The sequence below is a fragment of the Diadema antillarum genome, unplaced genomic scaffold, assembly GCF_040938485.1.
Source record: "Diadema antillarum isolate AM-2024a unplaced genomic scaffold, OU_Dant_1.0 seq00000129_RagTag, whole genome shotgun sequence".
Classification (NCBI taxonomy): Eukaryota; Metazoa; Echinodermata; class Echinoidea; order Diadematoida; family Diadematidae; genus Diadema; species Diadema antillarum.
In genome coordinates this window covers 1,085,808-1,109,824 of record NW_027271207.1, presented here as the reverse complement: position 1 = coordinate 1,109,824, position 24,017 = coordinate 1,085,808, and the positions used below count along the sequence as shown (strand labels likewise).

The following is a 24,017-nucleotide window of genomic DNA, read 5'->3' as shown; positions in this document are numbered from 1 at the left end:
GAATAATGAAGAAATCATATGGAGCCTTGAGGAAGACTACACACTCACCAGTGTCTGCCTCTCCTCTGGTATGAGTCCAGTCATTTGGCAGTAAAGCATTGCACGGCCTAGTCTTGTTACAAGATGCTGGGCAACTTTATGCTGGAACGCTGCGGCAATGTCTCGAACGGTGTGCAGGTGGCGGCTATCAGACTTTGGTATACCTGGGAGTACCAAAACAACAAATACATGTACACTTGTATGGACCACAAACAGATCACAAAAAAGGTACAAATATGCAGAGAAAATGGTGTGCTTCACCAATACCTACTGACACTAGTTGCATGTTGACAGTTTATTGCTACTTGGCCTATTTTCAGATGGTCTACTTCCCAGTTTGTCTAACACCACTACGGCTAAACTCATTTGGTCAACCATCAATTTCATCTACTGCCCATTTGGTCTAATCCTCACTTGGTCTAATGTCCAGTTTGGCTGATCATCATTTCGTCTAATGAGCAGATGGTCTAATTTCAATTTTGACTCCTTGGATTTTTTTTCCATTTTGTCTCATAAAACTGTGGGTATTAGACGAAATGGGCATAGCCCATCTGGAAGTACACCAACTGATAATGAAGCTACGTGGCATTTAATGGTCATTAGACCATGTGGGTTGAGACTAAAAGGCTACTTGACGAAGTGGGAGTAGACCATGTGATAGATCACCTATGTTAACAAGAACAATTTGAGATTTTCCACTGGCTTGTGTGTTCTTACTTTGCATAGATTACTAACGTCTTTAAAATGATGAAATACAGATTTATGGGATGTTTACGCACTGACAACACTTGTTGGCGAGCTACATGTATACACATGTGTCCAAATGTGATGATGGTAATTTTTTCTTTTGTTTTGGGTTTCTTTGTTCTTACACTGTAAGTCTGCATCACACTTTAATACTTTTTTTCTGGTGGAGAAGAGACAAGGTTGGATCTAGAAAAATGCGGCCAATGCTGCTGAAAGTAAAAAATACTCTCTTTTGCTCCTTCTTTGCAGTTTTTTTCCTGCACTACAATTTTCCTTTGCCCCTTTTCTCACTTGCATTCTGGATTTCTGGTTATCTGAGAAACAGGGCTAAGCAAATTACCTCAGCTCTTACTTGCAATGAATAAACCAGGGCTATGTAGTGTCTCATATAATATTCATGAGGCAAGCATTGTGCACAGAAGAGGCGGTACAAATATTTTGACAAATCTGCTGTGAAACCTGGCTGGGTGAGTGAAGAAATTAATATTCCTGAGGACCACTTGATCTCACACTTAAACCCTTTGAAAGACGAGTCCCAAGTATACTCGCGCAAGTGTCAATGGGAAATGCATGTTGTAGCAAAATCAGCCAGTCCTCAACAAATTAATGTTCATCCTGCGGGCAAACTCTAAATAGTCATGGACTTATTGGTGGATCAAGCCCACTTTCAAAAACTTCCTTTAAAAAAAAGAGAGCAAGAACAGAGACAGGCTAGTCTTAAAGATGATATAAAGTTTTGGTACCTCAAAAGTTTCCCTGAGTTTCCTTGTCTTAGTTTGTGTTTCAGGTTAAAGTACCTTTCATATAACTAACACTATAAGAATTACTCGCCCCAAAGTGCTCTCATGTCTTAGTAATCATGCAATAATGGTTTCGCAACAGAGCAGAGCGGGCTCTGAAAAATTTGAACGAGCCGTTAGTTTGACTCGACGCGGTACCGCGACAATCAATATACACGTATTGTACGAAACCATTCTTGCATGATTACTAAGACATGAGAGCACTTTGGGGCGAGTAAGTCTCACAGTGTTAGTTATATGAAAGGTACTTTAACCTGAAACACAAACTAAGACAAGGAAACTCAGGGAAACTTTTGAGATACCAAAACTTTATATTATCTTAAATCCAGGAAAATTGGTGGGTCTACTAAAAGGAAGAGGTCAAGAGGTCATGAGATCACTGACCCTGAGCCACTTCATGATGCTGAATCAACCAGTTGGTGAGGTTCTTGAGACCCGAAAAGGAGAAGTTACAGTCACGGTGCCTGCTCATCGGGATACTACGTTCCATAAGCAGACGGTAGTCACCTCCCTCAGCCATCTTCTCAATGGCCTGGCCACCGCTCAGGCCCAGACAGTCCGGGTGGTGCTGCAGCTTTAGCCGCCGGGCAACCTAGACACAGGAGATGAGGGGAGAGTCTAAACTGTACTCACAAAGCAGCTTCGGGGACAAGAGAGTTGCCTCTATCACAAGTCATATCAACATCGTATAATCACATTCATTTCATGCACAATTAGTAGAGTTGCTGGTGAGATGGAAAGAATTGCAGAATCAGAACATCTGTCTAAGTGAACGTTTTCTGAACAAAGCAGCTCAGTTGTACATTAGCCAAGGTGTGTACGGTGTACATTTCAAGACCCTCGCCTCTTCCAGGCTTTTTGGGTTTTTCTTTGTTCAAGCAATAACACCTCATGACGCAGAATTGTCAGTATTGATAACAAGCCAAAGAAAGCAGTGAGTTGGCTTGGTTGGTAGCACATTTGCCTTCGACCCAAGTGACCCGGGTTCGAATCCGAGTCTGGATTGAGCGATGTTGTGTCCTCTCTAACAGGAGGCAAAAACACTCTGTCCGTCAGATAGGACATAAAATGGAGGCCCCGTGTATCAGAGAGACACAACTCATGCACGTAAAAGATCCCGCTTCATTCATTCATTGCTAAGAGCAGGGTGTTTAACCCGGTGAAGTGGTCCCACCTCACATCCAACTGGACCCCATGGAAGACCAGTTTTACGTAGCTGAATATGGGCTATCTAGCCATCTTTCTCAGATGGAAAATGAACAAACAAGAACACTTTCTGCTATGATAGAAGAATAAACTTGCTTGTATTATTTGATAGACAAGTTACTCTACATTGACGTATATAAGCACTGTATTGATCATTTGATTACAGTATTACCAGCAATAGCCATAACAAAAGAAAGCATGGGCATACACAGATACTCAAGCAGGATTCGAACCGGAAGACCTCCTGATCACCACACAGGCATCTTTTTCATTAGACCACCGAGCTTCCGCCCTACAGCCAGTGCTGTGGTTTTAATCCTAAGCTCGGTGGTCTAGTGAATAAGACGCCTGTCTGGTGATCGAGCGGTCATATGTTCTAATCCTGTTTGAGTATGTATGCCCATGATTTCTTTTGTCATGGCTTCTACTAAAACACTGATCAATTCAAAGCCTATTCCCACTGATGGAGGACAATTTGTCAATCACTTGCAACAAAAACAACTCAAAGCAAGAATTTCATCAACTTGAATTATCAAATAGTTTGTACACTATTCAGTAATGAGTGAAACACTTTCTACCTTATCAAAAGCTTCTCCAGGTGCATCGTCCCAGGTGGTTCCCAGGACCAGAAAATCGCCAACCCCTCTTGCTACGGCCAGGATGCAGTTGCCCCCGGAAACAAGCAGGACTAAAAAGGGGAATTCCACACTGAAGGGATGAAAGAGAATGAAGTAAAAGTGATGATCACTGCGTGTGATACTGAGTATTAAGGCAATGACACAGGATACGTGAAGGTTTTCCTATACCTTGTGGCTGATAACAATGTGCTACCTACTTTTGAATCACCAAGAACATAATACCGGGTGGTACCTTCAGTCGACCTGAGTATGTATGCCAATCATTTTTAATCATGGCTTCTAGTAAAACACTGATTAATCAGTGGGTTTTTTTAATACATTGATGAAAGGCAATTTGTCAGTCAATTGCAATATTTAAAAGCAACTCAAAGCAAGAGTCATTCATTCAAAGAAACGTCAACTTGTCTGGTGGTTTGCCAAAAGTGTCTGTCAAAGTGTGTGAGAGGAGGATGAGACTAATCCCCTCCCAATCTGGGAGCCTAAACTGGGAACTGTGAGAAGAGGGAGAAGTTACACCACTTTAATACATCCCTGTATTGGAGAAAGATGCCTAGGCCTTGACGACATTACTGATTTAAGAACAGCCATGCTACAGGGACAGGTCTGGAGGAGCACCTATTGCATAGTCATGAAACCAAAGATGGTATAAGATAAAGTGAATGCATGAACTCAAATGGGCAGGACAGTCAATCTTGACGGAAGTGAAGAAAACAAAATGATATGTACACGTAGGCAATACTCAACTTAAGCACGTATAGGGGAATAACACAAGTAAGGCTTTGAATATGGGACTTATTTTTCATAAACTTAAGTCAATATCAATGACACTATACACCATAAACTATATTGACTTGACTGTAGTAGTAGTAGTAGTAGTAGTAGTAGTAGTAGTAGTAGTAGTAGTAGTAGTAGTAGTAGTAGTAGTAGTACATGTAGTAGTAGTAGTAGTAGTAGTAGTAAACCCAGTCCAAAATAAAAAGAGACTTTCCAAAACAGTCTACAAAAAAGCACTCGATTTTGGGAAAAATTTGTTACAAATTGATCCATCAATGTGCAAAAAATGGCTTTTGCTACTGAAAATGATGCTCCCAGGTTCGCTAGAAAGCGAACCCTGGCTGCCCTGCCAGGTTCGCCAAAAAGCGAACCTGGCTGCAAGGTTCGCCAAAAAGCGAACTTGGCCGCCAGGTTTGCCAAAAAGCGAACCTGGCTGCCAGGTTCGCCAAAAAGCGAACCTGGCTGCAAGGTTTGCCAGAAAGCGAACCTGGCCACCAGGTTCGCCAAAAAGCGAACCTGGCCACCAAGTTCGCCAAAAAGCGAACATGACTGCAAGGTTTGCCAAAAAGCGAACCTGGTTGCCAGGTTCGCCAAAAAGCGAACCTGGCCACCAAGTTCGCCAAAAAGCGAAGATGACTGCAAGGTTTGCCAAAAAGCGAACCTGGCTGCAAGGTTTGCCAAAAAGCGAACTTGGCCGCCAGGTTCGCCAAAAAGCGAACCTGGCTGCCAGGTTCGCCAAAAAGCGAACCTGGCTGCAAGGTTCGCCAGAAAGCGAACCTGGCTGCAAGGTTTGCCAGAAAGCAAACCTGGCCGCCAGGTTCGCCAAAAAGCGAACCTGGCTGCAAGGTTTGCCAAAAAGCGAACCTGGCAACCAGGTTCGCCAAAAAGCGAACCTGGCCGCCAGGTTCGCCAAAAAGCGAACCTGGCTGCTAGGTTCGCCTAAAAGCGAACTTGGCCACCAGGTTCGCCAAAAAGCGAACCTGGCTGCCAGGTTCGCCAAAAAGCGAACCTGGCTGCAAGGTTCGCCAGAAAGCGAACCTGGCTGCAAGGTTTGCCAGAAAGCAAACCTGGTCGCCAGGTTCGCCAAAAAGCGAACCTGGCCGCCAGGTTCGCCAAAAAGCGAACCTGGCTGCAAGGTTTGCCAAAAAGCGAACCTGGCAACCAGGTTCGCCAAAAAGCGAACCTGGCCGCCAGGTTCGCCAAAAAGCGAACCTGGCTGCAAGGTTCGCCAAAAAGCGAACTTGGCCGCCAGGTTCGCCAAAAAGCGAACCTGGCTGCAAGGTTCGCCAAAAAGCGAACCTGGCTGCAAGGTTCGCCAGAAAGCGATGCTGGCTGCCAGGTTCGCCAAAAAGCGAACCTGGCTGCAAGGTTTGCCAAAAAGCGAACTTGGCCGCCAGGTTCGCCAAAAAGCGAACCTGGCTGCCAGGTTCGCCAAAAAGCGAATCTGGCTGCAAGGTTCGCCAGAAAGCGAACCTGGCTGCAAGGTTTGCCAGAAAGCGAACCTGGCCGCCAGGTTCGCCAAATAGCGAACCTGGCCGCCAGGTTCGCCAAAAAGCGAACCTGGCTGCAAGGTTTGCCAGAAAGCGAACCTGGCCGCCAGGTTCGCCAAAAAGCGAACCTGGCTGCAAGGTTTGCCAAAAAGCGAACCTGGCCGCCAGGTTCGCCAAAAAGCGAACCTGGCCGCCAGGTTCGCCAAAAAGCGAACCTGGCTGCCAGGTTTGCCAGAAAAAGAACATGAGCCTAAGCGAAAGTGAGCCTATCTAATTGCTATCTAATTGTTTTCATTATATTTTCCTTCAGTAAATGTGAAATTACCACTCTTGGTTTTGTGTATGAAGAGTTTAGATAAGTGCACAAACATTTGTCAGTGACAATCAATTTTACCTGTGTAATTACTCTGTACCAATTGTTAATTTCAGCCCACTGGGCCATGTATGTCCGTAACAAAACAAAAAAAAAAACATGTTTTTTTTTTTTAAGTTTTACAAATTAAGCACTCAGTAAAGAAGAACATACTAATTGAATGCAAAGCAAGGTCATAACCCTCTTCCGAAACACTCATAAAGAAACTTCTGCTCTGTAATAATTAAGTAGTCAATTATTGTTAAAAAGTGTATATCTGTAACAGACACATAGTGTGACTGTATGTGAGCTTTATAATTTCATGAGGATTGATTTGTTGATTTTATTTTCTGATGTTTATTTGTGATTTAATTGAAAGGTAGCATGGAACATCTCGATAACTACGATTAAGTTGGAATACTTGTTAATTAAACTAATTAGCAGTGTTTGTTTGTTTGTTTTGTTTTTTGTAGATTGCATTGCACACATATATTAAAAAACGACTTTTGATAGTGGGTGTGCATGGAAATTAAGCCTTTTTGTAATTTTGTAATTCGCAGAAAGATGATAAACGCAGCCTTTAGGCCTATGCTTCTCCTATATTTTCTACATCGCACCTGAGAACTGGATTGTATTCGGCTATTAGTATTGATAGATATAGCCCTGCATGTGGTGTGTGAGTGTGTGAACATACATACATGTAATTATCCATACATGCCAGGGCTGTCAACACGGGAAACTAGTTGAGAGTGAGACTCCCATAGGCCAATGTTATAATTTTAAATTAGGAGTCAAAATGCGTGAGATCAATAGAAATGCATGGAAATGAAATAAGTTTTAGATCGAGTGAGAAAGGACCTCAATGCATGAGAGTTGGCCGCCCTGACGTGCACATGTATGCAAAGTTTGTATGTGCTAGACTTTGCATTATGCCTAACATTACTAACAAGTTTGAATATTTTGCACACTACACAGCATACACATGAAGTGGAACATTATCATTAAATGCAATTTACGTGTAATGGTAAAGCAAGAACTGTAACTACCAGTATACACAATCAATGTAATATTTTGCAACAACATTCCCGCATGCATATTGATCAGAAGAAGTTTAAGCTATAGGGCCAGTACCAGGTATCGCACAAACATTTGATGAAGTCCAAATGTCAAATTGACAAACACAAGTAAGTCAAATGCTCACAACTCAAAAAAGGGTATAGTTCTGGACACTCAATCGAAATGTTTATGCACAGCTCCTAATCATTGCATGATCGCCATCCAGTGCACCACTGGCCTCATCCTGTGAAGTAAACAGTTTACAAGAGAATATGGGATAGACTTACAGTTGTACAAACTACGTACTATGAAATCCGTTTAACAATATTTGTGAGTCAGGACACCGCTCTCTTATCACAGTCGTCATCTTATGGCGAATGCTCTTCTTCAAATGGCCATGTTCACGATGAGCAACATATACATGCTGGTTTCAGAGGATTTATATTGTGGGGATGGAAAGTGTGGAATGATGTCTGGCCCATGTCCATCAGTGCAGGGGTCAGAAAAGGTCAAGACCTAGCCAACTGCCAAATCCGCAGAGGGTTCAGTGAGTGGAATGTGATAATTCAGACACACTAACACAGTGCCTGCACTACACGTAGCTATAAAGTTCTCATGGCAGCGTGTGTGCAAACCAAGGTTATTAGGTGATCCGAGTATCCTCTCGGATCACCTATTGTATCTGTACGGATTCTTTCTTCTTCTTCTTCTTCTTTCTTTATTTCTCCCCAAAAGTTGTGCAGAGGTTAGCTCAGAAAGTACTCTGCCTATCAAGTTAAAACTTATACCATGTATGTATCGTGTCCCAAAGACGGCAATCGAACTAAAATCAAAGTGATCAGTCGACCGTGACGTCACTATGACGTCATTATATGAAAACACATTCTCAATCATATCTCATTAATGGAATGAAGTTTTTCAATGAAATTTACGTCACATATATTTCAAGTTATGCGCATTTTACTCATATTCTAAAAATTCACATTTTCTCTTGGTACGTGCGCGTATGCGCGCGTTGAAATATTTGTATGCTCAAATCGAGCTCAAATTTTTTTTGCGCACGTTTCAGACCATTTGGAGCATTTTTTGAAAAATTGAAAAAATCGGACGGACGCGTACGCGCGCGCGCATATACGCACGCACAGCTCATATGCAATAGAAATTTTCAGTTTTTTCACACGGATCGGATGTCCACAATGTCAAGGAATATTTCTATCAAGTTTCAAGTCGATCCGACTCAATATGACGTCATACGGGCCCGTCAAATCAAAATTCCGCGCGTGCGTCAATGGGGATACACTGTGCAACTATGCCAAAAAACCGCCAATTTTAAATCGGATTTTACTCGTCAGGATGGACGGTGACCCCCCATTTTCTTGACATATTCTAAAAGCTGATGAGTTGTACATGTCATTTCATGGGTTGGCGATACTGAAAAAATGATTAAAAGATATCAAATTTCTTAATAAAGTAAACAAAGTAAATTTTCCAAATGACGTCATCAAATTTCAAATTCACTCGAGCGTATCTCACTTAAATTTCGCCAATTTTCACCCAGATTTCAGTATGTTGTAGCTTATGAAATGTTCTTTCATCAATATACTAACAACATTTTGATTGGATAACATCATCACCTCGTAAAAATGGATTGAAAGTATCCTTGTAAAATTTGACCAGTTTACGTGTTATCTCTATGGGAGAGCATTTTTTCTGGCAGTGAAAATTGACATGACTCTCTTTTTCGAGCACTAGCTCACTTATGCTTCGGTGAATTTCTCCCAGATTTTAGTATGTTGTAGCTGAGACTTTGGGCTATCGTAAGTGTGACCTCCATTTTTTCATACAACGTTGGTATCACATCGAAAAACTTGGTTGAAAAATTGCATGTGGCTTCGATGCAGCGTCATTTTGCTTAATACACAGGGCCTATGGAGCATGAAATAGGTCATTGCATAGCGCATCCGACTCGTAATCCTAAGGTCCCTGGTTCGATGCTCACCCCTGCCAGTTTTTTTTTTTAATTTTTGTAAACACTTTTTTTTCTTCTTTTTCTTTAGTTAGTCTGAATCTCCTTTCCTAACTTTATCTTTTTCTGATTTTTTCATGCTTCTCCTTCAAATTTCTATAAAAATAACATAATTTTTTCTTTATTTTTCTTTCTTTCTACTACTTTCTGTGCAATAGATGAACAATAACAATGGCTATTAATCCCATATTTTGCACATGTTTTGTTCATGTCACGTATATTATTTCATAAAATAACAATTACTTGATCGGACACCATCTTGGGTATGTAAATTAGGGTCAAAGGTCATAAATGTTCCATCCTGTATCTTGGTGAATACATGTCCTATCTCTCCCATATTTTGCACACGCAAAGACCATGTTACAAGAATCATTTCACAAAATAACGACTTTTTGCTCAGATGCCATCATGTCTGTGCAAAGTGGGGTCAAAGGTCATATATTCTTCTTTCTGTATCTTCATTATGACGTGTTATCTCTATGGGAGTGCAGTTTTTCTGCAAATGAAATTTGACATGACTATCTTTTTCGAGCACTAGCTCACTTATGCTTCGGTGAATTGCTCCCAGATCTTAATATGTTGTAGCTGAGACTTTGGGCTATCGTATTTTACCCTTCGTTTTTTCATACGATGTCGGGATCACGTTAAAAAACTTGGTTGAAATTAAAGCTTATCTTCAATGTATTGAGATATGTCTTTCTTTCTGCAACTTTCTTTGCAATAACTCAAGAAAAACAGCGTCTATCACCCTCAAAGTTTGCACATGTTTAGTTCATGTCACGTACATTATTTCATAAAATAACAACTTCTTAGTCAGACACCATCTTGGGTATGTAAATTAGGGTCAAAGGTCATAAATGTTTCATTCTGTATCTTAGTGAATACATGTCCTATCTCTTCCATATTTTGCACATGCAAAGACCATGTTACAAGAATCATTTTACGAAATAACCACTTTTTGCTTAGATGCCATCCTGGCTGTGCAAAGTGGGGTCAATGGTCAAATATACTTCATTCTGTATCTTCGTTACAGTGTATACGGAATTTGGTGCCAAAGATGGCAGGTCTGACTCGCTTTTGTAAATGAGATTCCAAATATCACACGGCGAATGTCCCTAAACACACATGAAACCTGTATGGTCATGCCTAAATTATGTATTTGTTGCTGAATCTTCGTTATCTAGTGTATACAGAATTTGGTACCAAAGATGACAGATATGACTCCCTTTTGTAAATGAGAATCCAAACATCACACGGCCAATGTCTCTAAACACAGATGAAACCTGTATGGTCATGCCTATTGCGATCAGACCTCGAATCATTGATTAAAAAAAAATCGGATCACCTTAATTTGTCAGTAATGACAAATTACAATCTCTAGTTGATAATGTTTTGGTGGGAAGCCACTTGTATGAGATGTATTAAACTAACAATCCCACCTCATCCCTGCTTGTGAACATATCATACACATGAACATTATAAAAGGGGATGGCTAATACAGGGCTGCCATAATTGGAAACTAGTTGAGAGTGAGACTCCAGGCCAATGCTATAATTTAAGAGTCAAAATGAGTGATATCAATAGAAATGCATGCAAATGAAATAAAGTTTTAGAGTGAGAAAGGACCAAAATGAGTGCTAGCAACTGTTCAGTGGGAATGCTGGGGGATGATTGTTCCAATCCTTGTGGGATAGAGTACTTTATATACCGGTATCTATTGTTGTGTGAAAATTATTTGCTTGAGAATTAATGGTCTCGTATTTAATTATTATTCAAGTAGTGTGCAGTTCAATGTTTCAAGGTTAGCATGCCTGACAGTGACGGGGCATATACTGCACATTACTTGAATATGAGATCATTCTGAGGCAAATAATTTTCATTCAACAATAGATATATAATATACTCATGAAAGAATCCCACAAGGATTGCAACAATTACCCCTCAGCATTCCCACTGATTCCCACTGATCAGTTTGGTAATACAGGCTATCCCCTGTAAGTATGCATTTCAGTTAATTGAAACAGGTTTGTTTAGTATTTGTTTGTTCATGTGTTTGCTTGTTTTGGTGATCATGGCGATCATGGAAATTTGACAGAACTCCACAGTAACATACCCAGTTTCATGTTGATTGTGAAGTTAAGGCAATTTAGATGATTTTGATAATTTACATGTGAATGCTGGAAGCTTAATAAGAATTATAGTGAGCTGCATGGTTTCTTTATTGTCCTAGAAGCTGCCTCTAAAAACCCACTTCTTACGTATAGACATACAAATATCAGGATACTCTTTTTCTCAGACGTATATATAACTTAAGCTTAACAGTTGGGCCGTGGGTATGTCATTCATGGTGCGGCAACTGATCTCTTATAAGATCAGTGATGCAGCTTGCTTGGAGCATACATAGCCCAAAAAAGCTGTATGGTGTCTTCAAAAAAGCACATTGAAACAGCATCCATATCCATGATTAATGGTAGTGCAACGATCGTATGGCATGTAGGCCTACACAGCAATAACACTGCTTTGACAGTACCCTGTAGGCCTATGTTTTTGGTAAAAGATGATTTAATTCATCCGTTCAAAGAATAATGAGCGGGGTATTACGTAAACAGGAGAAATCAGAAATTCAAAAGGAATGGTGCAAAAGTATACTAGTGCATTAACCCGTTGAGGACGGACTAATTTTACTACAACATGCATTTCCCATAGACACCTGCCCGAGTATACTGGTACTCGGGACTCGTCCTCAACGGGTTAAGATAAGTACTCAATTAATGAATGAAAATTCATTAGCATTTGATGAGGACTATAAGATCACAAATGAAATTGGGATCCTTGTTCAAGCAACATACAGACTCATACATTTGCTATGGAGAGCAATTACAGTACCTTCAAATTGACATATGAAAATCATTACTCAAAGTGAACAGAGGGGCTACATTTCATCTGCAGACATTGATAACAGGAGGAAACCCATAGGCCCTACTTGATATTCATAATCTGTATTTTTTGACATCCTTTTTATAGCTCACTGAGCTGAAGGCTCAATTGAGTTATTGCGTGTGCTCTTTGTCCGGTGTGTGATGTGCGTCATGCGTTAATTTTGTACTTTCACTTTCTTCTTGAAAACCCCATGACTGATAGTTCACCAAACTTGGCAGGTAGCATCCATCCCAAGGGGAATAGAATCTCAATTTATGCAAATGGGCACCTTTTTAAAAAAAAAGTTATTTATGAAGTTTTCAGGTGGAGAGGCAGTCCTATACATTGATCCAAGTGTTTTCAATCTCTTTAAAGTTTTTTTTTTTTTTGTGTGTGTGTGTGTGTGTGTGTTTTTGCGTTTGTGTTAAGAATTATTTAAACGAAAAGTGCAAAGATGATGGGATGTACCCATGATTTTTTTTTTCTTTTTTTATGTCTAAGAACGTCTGGTATTATTTGTGACCCTGCACCTCAAAACAAACAAAAAGTCGCCAGACATGAATTTTTAGTTAAGACCATATTCTGGAAGAACAGATTTTAAGCTTTAAAATGATGTATAACTCATATCAAATGGACTCTCCTAACCTATCTAAATATTGGAAAGAAAGCACAAACTCAGGAAAAGTGTGAACTGAGAAAAGAGGCTCTGAAGTACAGTGTCTATTCAAGCGCTTAATCTTTACAAACCGTGCTGGCTGTGCGATGAATGGGACAAAAAACAGGAAGTAAACCACCAGAGTAACAACAATGAAGGGATTATTAGATTAAAATGAAATTAGGCATGCCTCATTAACACATTCTGTCCATAATTAATGCCAACTTTCAAAGCAGTAGCACTATCCTTTCAAAAGTTATTAGAGTTGAAAGTGAAGAGTGTGGACAAGGTTTTTCATAAATGAAAAAGGGATTCTAAAGACACACCTAATCACACTATTCTACCAAAAATGTTCGAGATAAACTGCTAAAAAACACACTTTCCTGCCCGATTTATGATACCAAATTGTAGCATAATGTAAAAGAAGACCCGCTCTTTCAGAAAATATGAAAAAGTCAAGTTCGGATAGGTTGACCCATTTCACTTATTTTCAGTCCACACGCAAAATCAGTGTGCGCGACTTTATGTTCGTTTTGAGGTGCACGGTCACATTTTATAGAAAGCTGGTTTTTTTTAAGTCACCTTGATATGAGGTCCTCATCCTTTTCATCCAATTTAGCTATACTGCCATGTAATTGATTAATTGTAAGCCCTAGGGATATCACTAATCTGGCTGTGGTGACAGAACAATAATGTTTGTACAGGCCTATGCCAGAATGAATGTATTTGCAAAAGTTAAGGGTCCCTTTAAGACAACCAAACTTGGTGGCACACAGAGTGTATGGTGCACACAGCAAAGTGCAGATACAGTGGGCTAATGTTACTTTACTCTCCCCTGACCATGAGTCTGGTGAATGTTTTGGCCAAGTCTTATCAAGGTGACATTCTTTTTGACCCCTGAACTGTACAGGGGCAAAAGTTAAATACTTTCCCCACAATACAGCATACACTGGACACTCACAAAGTGAGACTCCAGCATTTAGGGTCTAGCTGTCTCACGATCTCACGCATGGCACCCATTTTTCTCAGGCATCTGGTGAAGTCTGCAATTTGGGCCAAAAATAAGGAGCATAGCTCAAAGGATTAAAGTGATAGTTGCAATTGAAGGTATATTTCCCTTTTGCCTTTCAAAATTAGTAAAAAATAGTCACTAAAGTATGCACCAGATCGCATCATTAAGAGCTAATAATTAAAAAAAACTCCCTACCATGGGAGTGGGACACCCTCCTCGTTCGCGTCTGCATGCGCGCGAGCGCCGAGATGCCGAGTCATAAAGATCTCACTCATAAAGTTTTTTGAACTTGGCATCTCTGCACTCACTGTGAACATACAACTTCCTGCATTGAGAAAGTATAGTGTCCAGGGCCCTTTTCATGAAACTTGTTATGAGTGCCAAATTGCAATTATAGCTGTTGTAATGAAATCCTTACATGATTGGATTGGCGCAGAACAAATTTGTCACAGAAATGTGGTAGTTAATGTCACGGATAACAAGTTTTGACTTAATAGGACCCCTGATTAAGAATATTGTTAACAGGTTCCATACTTTAGTTGCTAAAATTTTTTCAGTTACCCCTTTTTCCTTTAATAGCAGAGTTCTAAATTAACTGTTTTGGCATTGTAATATTGTTATGCCCTAAAATTGAAATCAATATTTTCTTGATTTACCCTTGACTTCAACAAACCTCAATTATAAGGCTTTACATTGTTTCATTAGGTGATCATATTCGTGTCAGGTGGACGCGTTACCTACTTTTCGTGAATAACATGACCTAATATACAAAGGGTTGGGTAAGCAGAGACTCCATACCCTCCCGTTTTCGACTGGAGATCTCCCGCTGAAAGCCCATTTTCGCAAAATCTCCCGTTCTCCCGATTGAGATTTGATTTCTCCCGCCCTGGCTCTGTGTCTCCCGGTGGAAAGGATGTCTTACTTATTGCTATCGTATGTTGAAAAAATAAGCCTTAGATAGCACCAGAGAACATCTAAAACCCTAGGAACTTCGCGCTTCGCACACATCAACTTGGAGTCTCCCGTTTGTTAGGGGTTTCGGGCGGGAGAATCTCCAGATCAGAAGGTGCTTGGGGTTGGAGTCTCTGGGTAAGGTCAGGTCATCGAATGCAAAGTATGCTGCTTCCGGCCACCCAAGAAAGGGTATGTGATTGCAGTCTGATTAGTAAAACTTTTTTTCTTTTTTTTTTCAATGTTTTTATTGAAGAAAACACATGACATACAAACAAGAACAAAACACTACATGCATTATAATTTGATACAAAATATCAAACAAGGCCTGACATTAAAGACCTAATAAAATGGTTTGGACATTTTTTTCTTAATGATGTAATAATATATGTTAAATTCTAAGTAATTCTATGGTCGTGCGGGGTTTTTTACTGTTCTGAATTTTGTTCTACATTTGTTAACATAATGGATGCAATTTCCTCGGTTTTGGAAAACTTTCTATACTTTGGCACTATCACTTCTAAATTGTGATGACGTCTAAGAACGGAGTCATCGATATTGATTATCTGGTTGATAGCCAGCGAGCTAGCAAGGCTATGCTAGCGCAGCACAGCGACAGCCGGCCGGCGGCTAGCGCTGGCGGGGGAGCGAGCTAGCAAGCGCATAGCAGGCGCTGCACTATTGTCATTGGCCAAGCCTTTAGACAAAATAATATTTAATGAATTGTATCAGATTGAATACTGCCAATAATACAGATTACAACTGTGGTACGCTTGGATATCCATAATTTTCGGCAAACTCGTGAAATAGGCCCCACCACTGCGTGTCTGTACTAATACTACGGCGACTCGCCTGTTTAAATACTCGTGAATTCAGCCCCACCGTGTGGCGTTCATCGGTAGGTAAGCAAGGCGGTGGGGCTGCCTTCCATAGTCAATACTCGTGACTGCAGCGAAAATGACTTCCTAATATGTCCCTCGACTAATTTTACGGCCAATTTAACCATAAATACAACCCTACCTAACCCTAAACCCTAGGACCTACCCTTTGCTTGCTATAAACACACGGGTACGGTGCACGCGCACTGCGGTGGGGCCTATTTCACGATAGCCCCACCACCACTGCGTGTCTGTACTAATACTACGGCGACTCGCCTGCTTTATAGGCCTAAACCTACTCGTGAATTCACCATGGCGTTCATCGGTAGATAAGCATGGCGGTGGGGCTTCCTTCCACAGTATGATTTGTAGCATAAAACAAAAACTACTCGACCAAAATTGACGATCATTCTTGGTATCGTTTTTCTTTGAAAATGGCGCATCTAAATTACTGATAACAAATATTGCAGAAACTGACCATGGGAAACTGGTTAGGGCTTTTTTTTTTTTTTTTTTTTTGAGCCACGACCCACCCTGTACGAACATATCTTTCTAGAGTGTAACCTCTGTACTTCTCGTATTCCAAACAGGCTTTTGCTAAACAAGCAGATCACAGGTGCGGTGTGGCTAGCTGGGGCAAAATTAGCCCATAAAAGCTTTATACGCGTGTCTTCAAGGGGACTCATCAAAAAGAGCCCATATCACGGGATGAAAACCGTTCGAATTGATATACAGAGAGAAATAACACTTAACAAAGAATAAGAAGAGAAGATGATGGAATCATAAAGAGGGAAAATGATGATTGACATAGGATAAAAGGGGAGGAAAGATGGAAGATGAGATGAAATAAAACAATACTGTAAATAACATAAGGGGAGGAACAGTGGGAAAATATGACAAGATAATATAACACATAATGAGACAGAATGACATATCATAGAGAAAAGGATAAAGATTAACAAGGTATAGCTCAAGGTGTATAACTCCGTGCAGACATTGCTGTAATTACCTTGAAGATATGAAAAGAAAAATGAACTCTTGTCAGTAAGATAGAAAATTGGTGTGTTTATCTGTTTTTTTGAACAATTCCATTAAATGGTACCATTGATGACTATTATGTACAAAAAAAAACAACAACTTCAGTCTCCAAATTGCTTCATCGAACTGAAATCAGAATCAACCTAAGATGAGATAGGAATGGACAAAGAAAATGATGGATAAGCTAAGATAGACAGCAAGGAAAGAAAAAGAAAGAGCTACATCCACACAGATTGGAAGCTCATCGCCCGAAAATAAAAACCAAGAAGAGCTTTTCATTTACTATGATTTTTTTTTTACACTGTAGACGTTCAAATTCTTGTTAACTATCAAATAATAACAAAGAATCAAGTCATTATGATATGCTATTAAATTTCAGTATCAAGAAAAATTGAAGTTGCAACAAACGGAGATACTATAAGGAGTACAAACACACAACTTAGGAAAGCAGAATGGTGTTCAAAAGTAAAAGAAACACACGCACACACAAAAAAGTTAAGACTGCTGGATGTCAGAAAATACAGATTACGAATAAGTATAGGCCGACACGTACTGTAGGAATCTCCTCTTGTAAACAAAGCTTTCAGAAGCAATGTCTATAATGAATATTAGCCCCTCTGTCCACTTTGAATCATGATTTTTAGGTCAGCCTGAGGGTAAAAACATTAAATGTATCTCCATAACAGTTATTAGTCATTCATGAATTCCAATACGAATTGGATCTTGGACACGACACATCTTTGCTGCATTGTTTAAACAATTGCATGGGATCCCCATTTTGAATGCTAATGCCTTCATAATATTTGTGAATTCAGCACTCATTTTGTACCCTAGTAGTGTACAATTTGCACCATTCTCATAGTTCCAATTTATTCTCCTGTTAGTTACCCAAACCATTATTTTTTGAAATATCTAAATCATTTTTCACCAAAAGCATATTGCCCAAACAATGTTTTGATACAAGGCATATGTTTATTGCAGGCCGATAATGGATATGGATGCTGTTTTCAATTTGTCTCCTTGAAGACACCATACAGTATTCTGGGACTACTAATTTCGCCACAGCAAGCCGCACTGCGCCCGCGACCTGCCTGTTCAGTGAAAGCACACTGACATATGCATAAATGCAAGAGTATCCTCGATATTTGGAATAGAGTAACATCACAAGTGGGTTTAACCAGGTTTAAAAAGGACCAATTACTGGGAATTAAAGTTATATCTGCGACAGGACAATAGCAAAACCATGTTAATCTCTATGTAAAATATCAAAATCAAAATTGCCTTTATCTTCACAGTTATCCTTAAATTGGGTATGATTATGTAGTTCTGTCAAATATCCATGAACACAGGCCATCTCCAAAAACAAGCCCACAAAAAATAAACATGTTTCAGTTGTGTTTCATGACGTGTATAAATTTCCATGATCGCCATGATCACCAAAACAAGCAAACACATGAACTAACAAATACTAAACAAACCTGTTTTAATTAACTGAAATGCATACTTACAGGGGATAGCCTGTATTACCAAACTGATCAGTGGGAATCAGTGGGAATGCTGAGGGGTGATTGTTGCAATCCTTGATCATCCCCCAGCATTCCCACTGATTCCCACTGAACAGTTACTAGCCATCCCCTTTAATGTTCAAGTGTATGATACAGAACTGTATATCCACCAGCAGGGATGAGGTGGGATTGTTAGTTTAATATATTTCATACAAGTGGCTTTGTCCCACCAAAACATTGTCTATGGCCTTGGTTTGCAGACACACTGCAATGAGAACTGTACAGCTACAATGTAGTGCAGGCACTGTGCTAGTGTGTCTGAATTATCACATTCCACTTACTGAACCCTCTGCGGATTTGGCAGTTGGCTAGGTCTTGACCTTTTCTGACCCCTGCACTGATGGACATAGGCCAGATATCGTTCCACACTTTCTATCCCCACAATATAAATGCTCTGAAACCAGCATGTATATGTTGCTCATCGTGAACATGGCCATTTGAAGAAGAGCACTCGCCATAAGATGACGACTGTGATAAGAGAGCGGTGTCCTGACTCACAAATATTGTTAAACGGATTTCAGAGTAGTTTGTACAACTGTAAGTCTATCCAATATTCTCTTGTAAACTGTTCACTTCACAGGATGTGGCCAGTGGTGCACTGGATGGCGATCATGCAATGATTAGGAGCTGTGCATAAACATTTCGATAGAGTGTCCAGAACTATATCCTTTTTTGAGTTGTGAGCATTTGACTTACTTGTGTTTGTCAATGACGTTATTTGGACTGTACGTATTAAATGTTTGTACAATACCTGGTACTGGCCCTATAACTTTATATACCTTTCTTCTGATCAATATGCATGCGGGAATGTTGTTGCAAAATATTACATTGATTGTGTACCGGTAGTTACAGTTCTTGCTTTACCATTACACGTAAATTGCATTAAATGATAATGTTCCACTTCATGTGCATGCTGTGTAGTGTGCAAAATATTCAAACTTGTTTACGCATAATGCAAAGCCTAGCACATACAAACTTTGCATGTGCAAGGCCATGTATGAATGAAACATCTATGACCTTTGACCCTAATTTACATACCCAAGATGGCGTCTGATCAAGTAGTTGTAATTTTATGAAATAATTTTCGTGACATGAACTAAACATGTGCAAAATATGAAGGTGATAGGGGCTGTTTTTCTTGAGTTATTGCAAAGAAAGTTGCAAAAAGAAAGAAATATTTCAATACATCGAAGATAAACTTTAATTTGAACCAAGTTTTTTCACGTGATCCCGACACCGTATGAAAAAACGAAGGGCACACTTACGATAGCCCTACATCTCAGCTACAACATATTAAAATCTTAGAGAAATTCACCGAAGCATAAGTTAGCTAGTGCTCGATAAAGATAGTCATGTCAATTTTCATTTCCATAAAAATTGCACTCCCATAGAGATTACACGTAAACTGGTCAAATTTGACAAGGTTACCTTCAATCCATTTTTTCGAGGTGATGTCGTCATCAAATCAAAATTGTTTAATTACATTTATGAAAGAGCATTTCATAAGCTACAACATATTGACATTTGGGTGAAAATTGGCAAAGGATTAGTGAGATACGCTCGAGTAAACTTGAAATTTGATGACGTCATTTTGAAAATTTACTTTTTTTACTTTATTAAGAAATTTGATATCTTTTAATCATTTTATCAGCATAGCCAGCCCATGAAATGACATGTACAACTCATCAGCTTTCAGAATATGTAAAGAAAATGGGGGGTCACCGTCCATCCTGACGAGTAAAATCCGATTTAAAATTGGCGGTTTTTTGGCATAGTTGCACTGTGTATCCCCATTGACGCACGCGCGGAATTTTGAATTTGACGGGCCCGTATGACGTCATATTGAGTCGGATCGACTTGAAACTTGGTAGAAATATTCCTTGAAATTTCGGACATCCGATCCGTGTGAAAAAATTGAAAATTTCTATTTCATATTAGCTGTGCGTGCGTATATGTGCGCGCGCGTACGCGTCCGTCCAATTTTTTCAATTTTTCAAAAAATTAATTACATGTATGTATGTTCACACACTCACACACACACCACAAGCAGGGCTATCTATCAATAGCCGAATACAATCCAGTTCTCAGGTGCGATATAGAAAATATAGAAGAAGCATAGGCCTAAAGGCTGCGTTTATCATCTTTCTGCAAATTACAAAAAGGCTTTCCATGCATACCCACTATCAAAAGTCGTTTCCAAAGCCCTGTGATAAACGTCTTCCAGAAAAGTTGCGTTTATTAATTCATAGCAAATAGTATACACATTGTAGCTAGGCTAAGAGGGTGTATACTCTCGCCATTTCGCACAAAAATGGATGTAGTACGCCATGGGGCCTCACATGGAGCCCAACGGCGGCCATTTTAGTAATGAAACCGCAAGCTTCATAACACGTGAGCCTATGGAGGGAATCCTACCTTCCTTTCATTTTCTTCATTTTAAGGAGACACATCACAGCGGTAAAACTGCGTATCAGGCTTCAAAATATCAGCAGAAGTATATTTTCTGTTGATACATTAAAAAAAATTTGAAGTAATGTCACTACTTTTCAATCTGTAGTGCATCAAAGTTTGTGTTTGAGCTGAGAAACGCCATCTATCTCTTTCTCTCTTGTTTTCATTGTCTTTTACGGGCAATTCCATAATTACAAACGTATACATTTCGTTCACTTTAAAAAGCTCTAACAACTAGACTTGATTTCATTCACAAGATTTGATACTTTTAATTTCTAACATCCATCTCGAAGGTAAAGTGATCACAAAATTATATTCAATATGATCAATGCTTTGACCTTGATATGATGAAAATAGGGCCGTTACAGACGTACTCGCATGAGTTGAAATTTCTGACATTGGAATGTAAAGTGGAAAACTCTGTGAATTGTGGGGTACTTTCCAGCAAATTCATTCTTTTCATTTCAATTAGATGTTTACAACCCAAAAGTGCAGAAATGAAGAATTATTTTTTTTGAAAATTAGCAATTAATTGCACCCTTTTTGTGTTACGGACGTACAGTATTTTACAGACGTACAAAATTTCCATTACAGACGTACGTTTTGAAATCGTTATTAATTTCATTATTTTGATGGATTTATTTTAAGATCCCTTTACCAGAATTCAGTGACTTCTCATGCTGTAGGGTCTTAATCTTAATAATTTGAGATGACAATTGCACTTTTTTACTGAAATCTGCAAAAACCTTCCCCAAATCATCACCTTGCATACAGTTCATGCTTCACTGAGCAACAGGATGATTACATTATCCAAAGAAATATCCTTTCATGGTAAATTAGCTTGTCAGTTGGTCATGTTGTAGCCTATTTCATTTTGACAAACACATTATTGTCTAGAATATTAATTTGTAGAAAAGAAATTAATTCAATATTGGAATCAGATTTAATTAATGCCACCATATAACTATCTAGGGATCCATTGCTCATGTATGCAGTACACACAAAGCAGTGCAGAAATGAAAAATTGATGGTGTAGGCCTACTATATTTTGCAAGCATTTCAAACAAAATCCTTTCAAACATATCTGAATTGTAGACTCTATACCTGATCAAAGTTTTGAAATAAATAAAAAAATAGATACATTTGTACATAAAAACAAATTGACAGTAAACTATCATGATCACCAGAATAATAATCTTAATGTGGATTTTGAAAATGTGGATTTTCAAAACACGTCATGGTGTCCCTTGCTCTATGAATTGTGAGTATTCCAAAAATCTTCTATTTCTCAGCATGTTAAAAACAAAATTATACTGGTTTGTATGGTTAAAATTGAAGTAATAATTTCACTTTTTTGGGGGTATTAAAAATAGTGTAACATGGAATGATTGAGATATTAATGGATGAAGGACATAATTTACAGAGCAAAGAGTTTGAATGCGAGTCCCAGACTCCAGCTACGTGTAAACTGACCACGATTGCCATCAACTGTTTGTAGTGTGATTTTTCTGGCAGTGTTTTTTTGTGGTTTTTTTTTGTTTGTTTTTTTTAAGGAAAATATTTGATCTGGTGATCTGGTGACCACTTGCAGGATGCTTGACATTGATCCTGAGATTCTTGCCCTTAGTGCCCCTATTTAAAGAACCTCACCAGGAAATGTTTCCATGTGATATTCATCTAAAACACTAAATCCCCAACATTTACATCAAGTTTATCATTCACTGACGTGTCATCGTCAGGTTTCTCATCTAGACTGACAATGGAATCATAGATCTTAAACCTGTCTAATTGGACTTTCCTGTATTCTAAAGCATTCAATGGTACTTTTGATACTCACATTATGCTTCTTATATACTAGTAGGCCTAATGACTGTGTGAGCATTTGGTACAGGTACAGCTATTTGCAAATAGGGGTGCCTTTGAATCCAACTTCTCTCTCAGTTGATATCATTTCCTTTAGTAATCACATCTTTTGTGAGATTCTTAGTATTTCTACCTCATAGGTTGTTTGTGGGGTTGATGTAGCTGCCCGCCCATTTTACACATGTGTCATGTATCTCCAAACTGCTCTCTTTTTTTCTCTCTTTTTTTTTTTTTTTTTACAGTACTCACTATCTTGTCCATCCACTGAAAACACACTTTCGTTGTACACCCTTACCATGACAAAAAGCCACTTTATCATTATCTGCATTGATAGTTTCCTTCTACTTTTGTATCAAGGAAGACTTGGCTTGAACTGGGTATGGGTACATCTGAAACCACATGGATTGTGGGTTCTTAAAGGTATTTTTTGTTTAATCCTAATCAAGATATGCTCCATAATTATATAGATCTACATGTATAGATGTTTTGCTTGTGTTGTATAGCTCATCTGACACAGTAACAATGCTCTTTGTTTTACTCTGTGTCTCCTGATACACCGTGGCCAAAAGATGAGAGATCTATGCAATTTAGCATTTCCATATACTTTAGGTCTTTCTCGGAAATTTTGAATATGTATGCAATGTGATTTACAAAACAACAACAAACAAACAAACAAAACAAACAAACAAACACTGCTAATTAGTTTGATTAACAAGTATTCCAACTTAATCGTAGTTATCAAGATGTTCCATGCTACCTTTCAATTAAATCACAAATAAACATCAGAAAATAAAATCAACAAATCAATCCTCATGAAATTGTAAAGCTCACATACAGTCACACTATATGTGTCTGTTACAGATATACACTTTTTAACAATAATTGACTACTTAATTATTACAGAGCAGAAGTTTCTTTATGAGTGTTTCAGAAGAGGGTTATGACCTTGCTTTGCATTTAATTAGTGTGTTCTTCTTTACTGAGTGCTTAATTTGTAAAACTCAAAAAAAAAAACATGTTTTTTTTTGTTACGGACATACATGGCCCAATGGGCTGAAATTAACAATTGGTACAGAGTAATTACACAGGTAAAATTGATTGTCACTGACAAATGTTTGTTCACTTATCTAAACTCTTCATACACAAAACCAAGAGTGATAATTTCACATTTACTGAAGGAAAATATGATGAAAACAATTAGAATAGAATTTTGGAGATCAAAATGCACCTAACATTTTCTCTTGTTTGAAAAGGATTTTGTGATGTATGCCAGGTTCACTTTTTGGCCAACCTTGCAGCCAGGTTCGCTTTTTGGCGAACCTAGCAGCCAGGTTCGCTTTTTGGCGAACCTTGCAGCCAGGTTCGCTTTTTGGCGAACCTTGCAGCCAGGTTCGCTTTTTGGCGAACCTTGCAGCCAGGTTCGCTTTTTGGCGAACCTGGCGGCCAGGTTCGCTTTTTGGCGAACCTTGCAGCCAGGTTCGCCTTTTGGCGAACCTGGCGGCCAGGTTTGCTTTTTGGCGAACCTAGCGGCCAGGTTCGCTTTTTGGCGAACCTTGC

The 24,017-nt window shown here is 39.1% G+C and overlaps 1 protein-coding gene across 1 annotated transcript in view; it reads right to left on the bottom strand.

Annotated features, from left to right (window-relative positions):
* Positions 1–24,017, bottom strand: part of LOC139727373 (tRNA N6-adenosine threonylcarbamoyltransferase, mitochondrial-like) — a 40,450-nt gene that overhangs the window by 1,238 nt on the left and 15,195 nt on the right. Inside the window, exons 4-6 of the mRNA XM_071638332.1 lie at positions 3,371–3,500; positions 1,971–2,178; positions 49–203 (exon numbers count right to left, since the gene is read on the bottom strand). Coding sequence (XP_071494433.1) covers positions 49–203; positions 1,971–2,178; positions 3,371–3,500 — 493 coding nt within the window. The remainder of the gene's footprint in view (positions 1–48; positions 204–1,970; positions 2,179–3,370; positions 3,501–24,017) is intronic.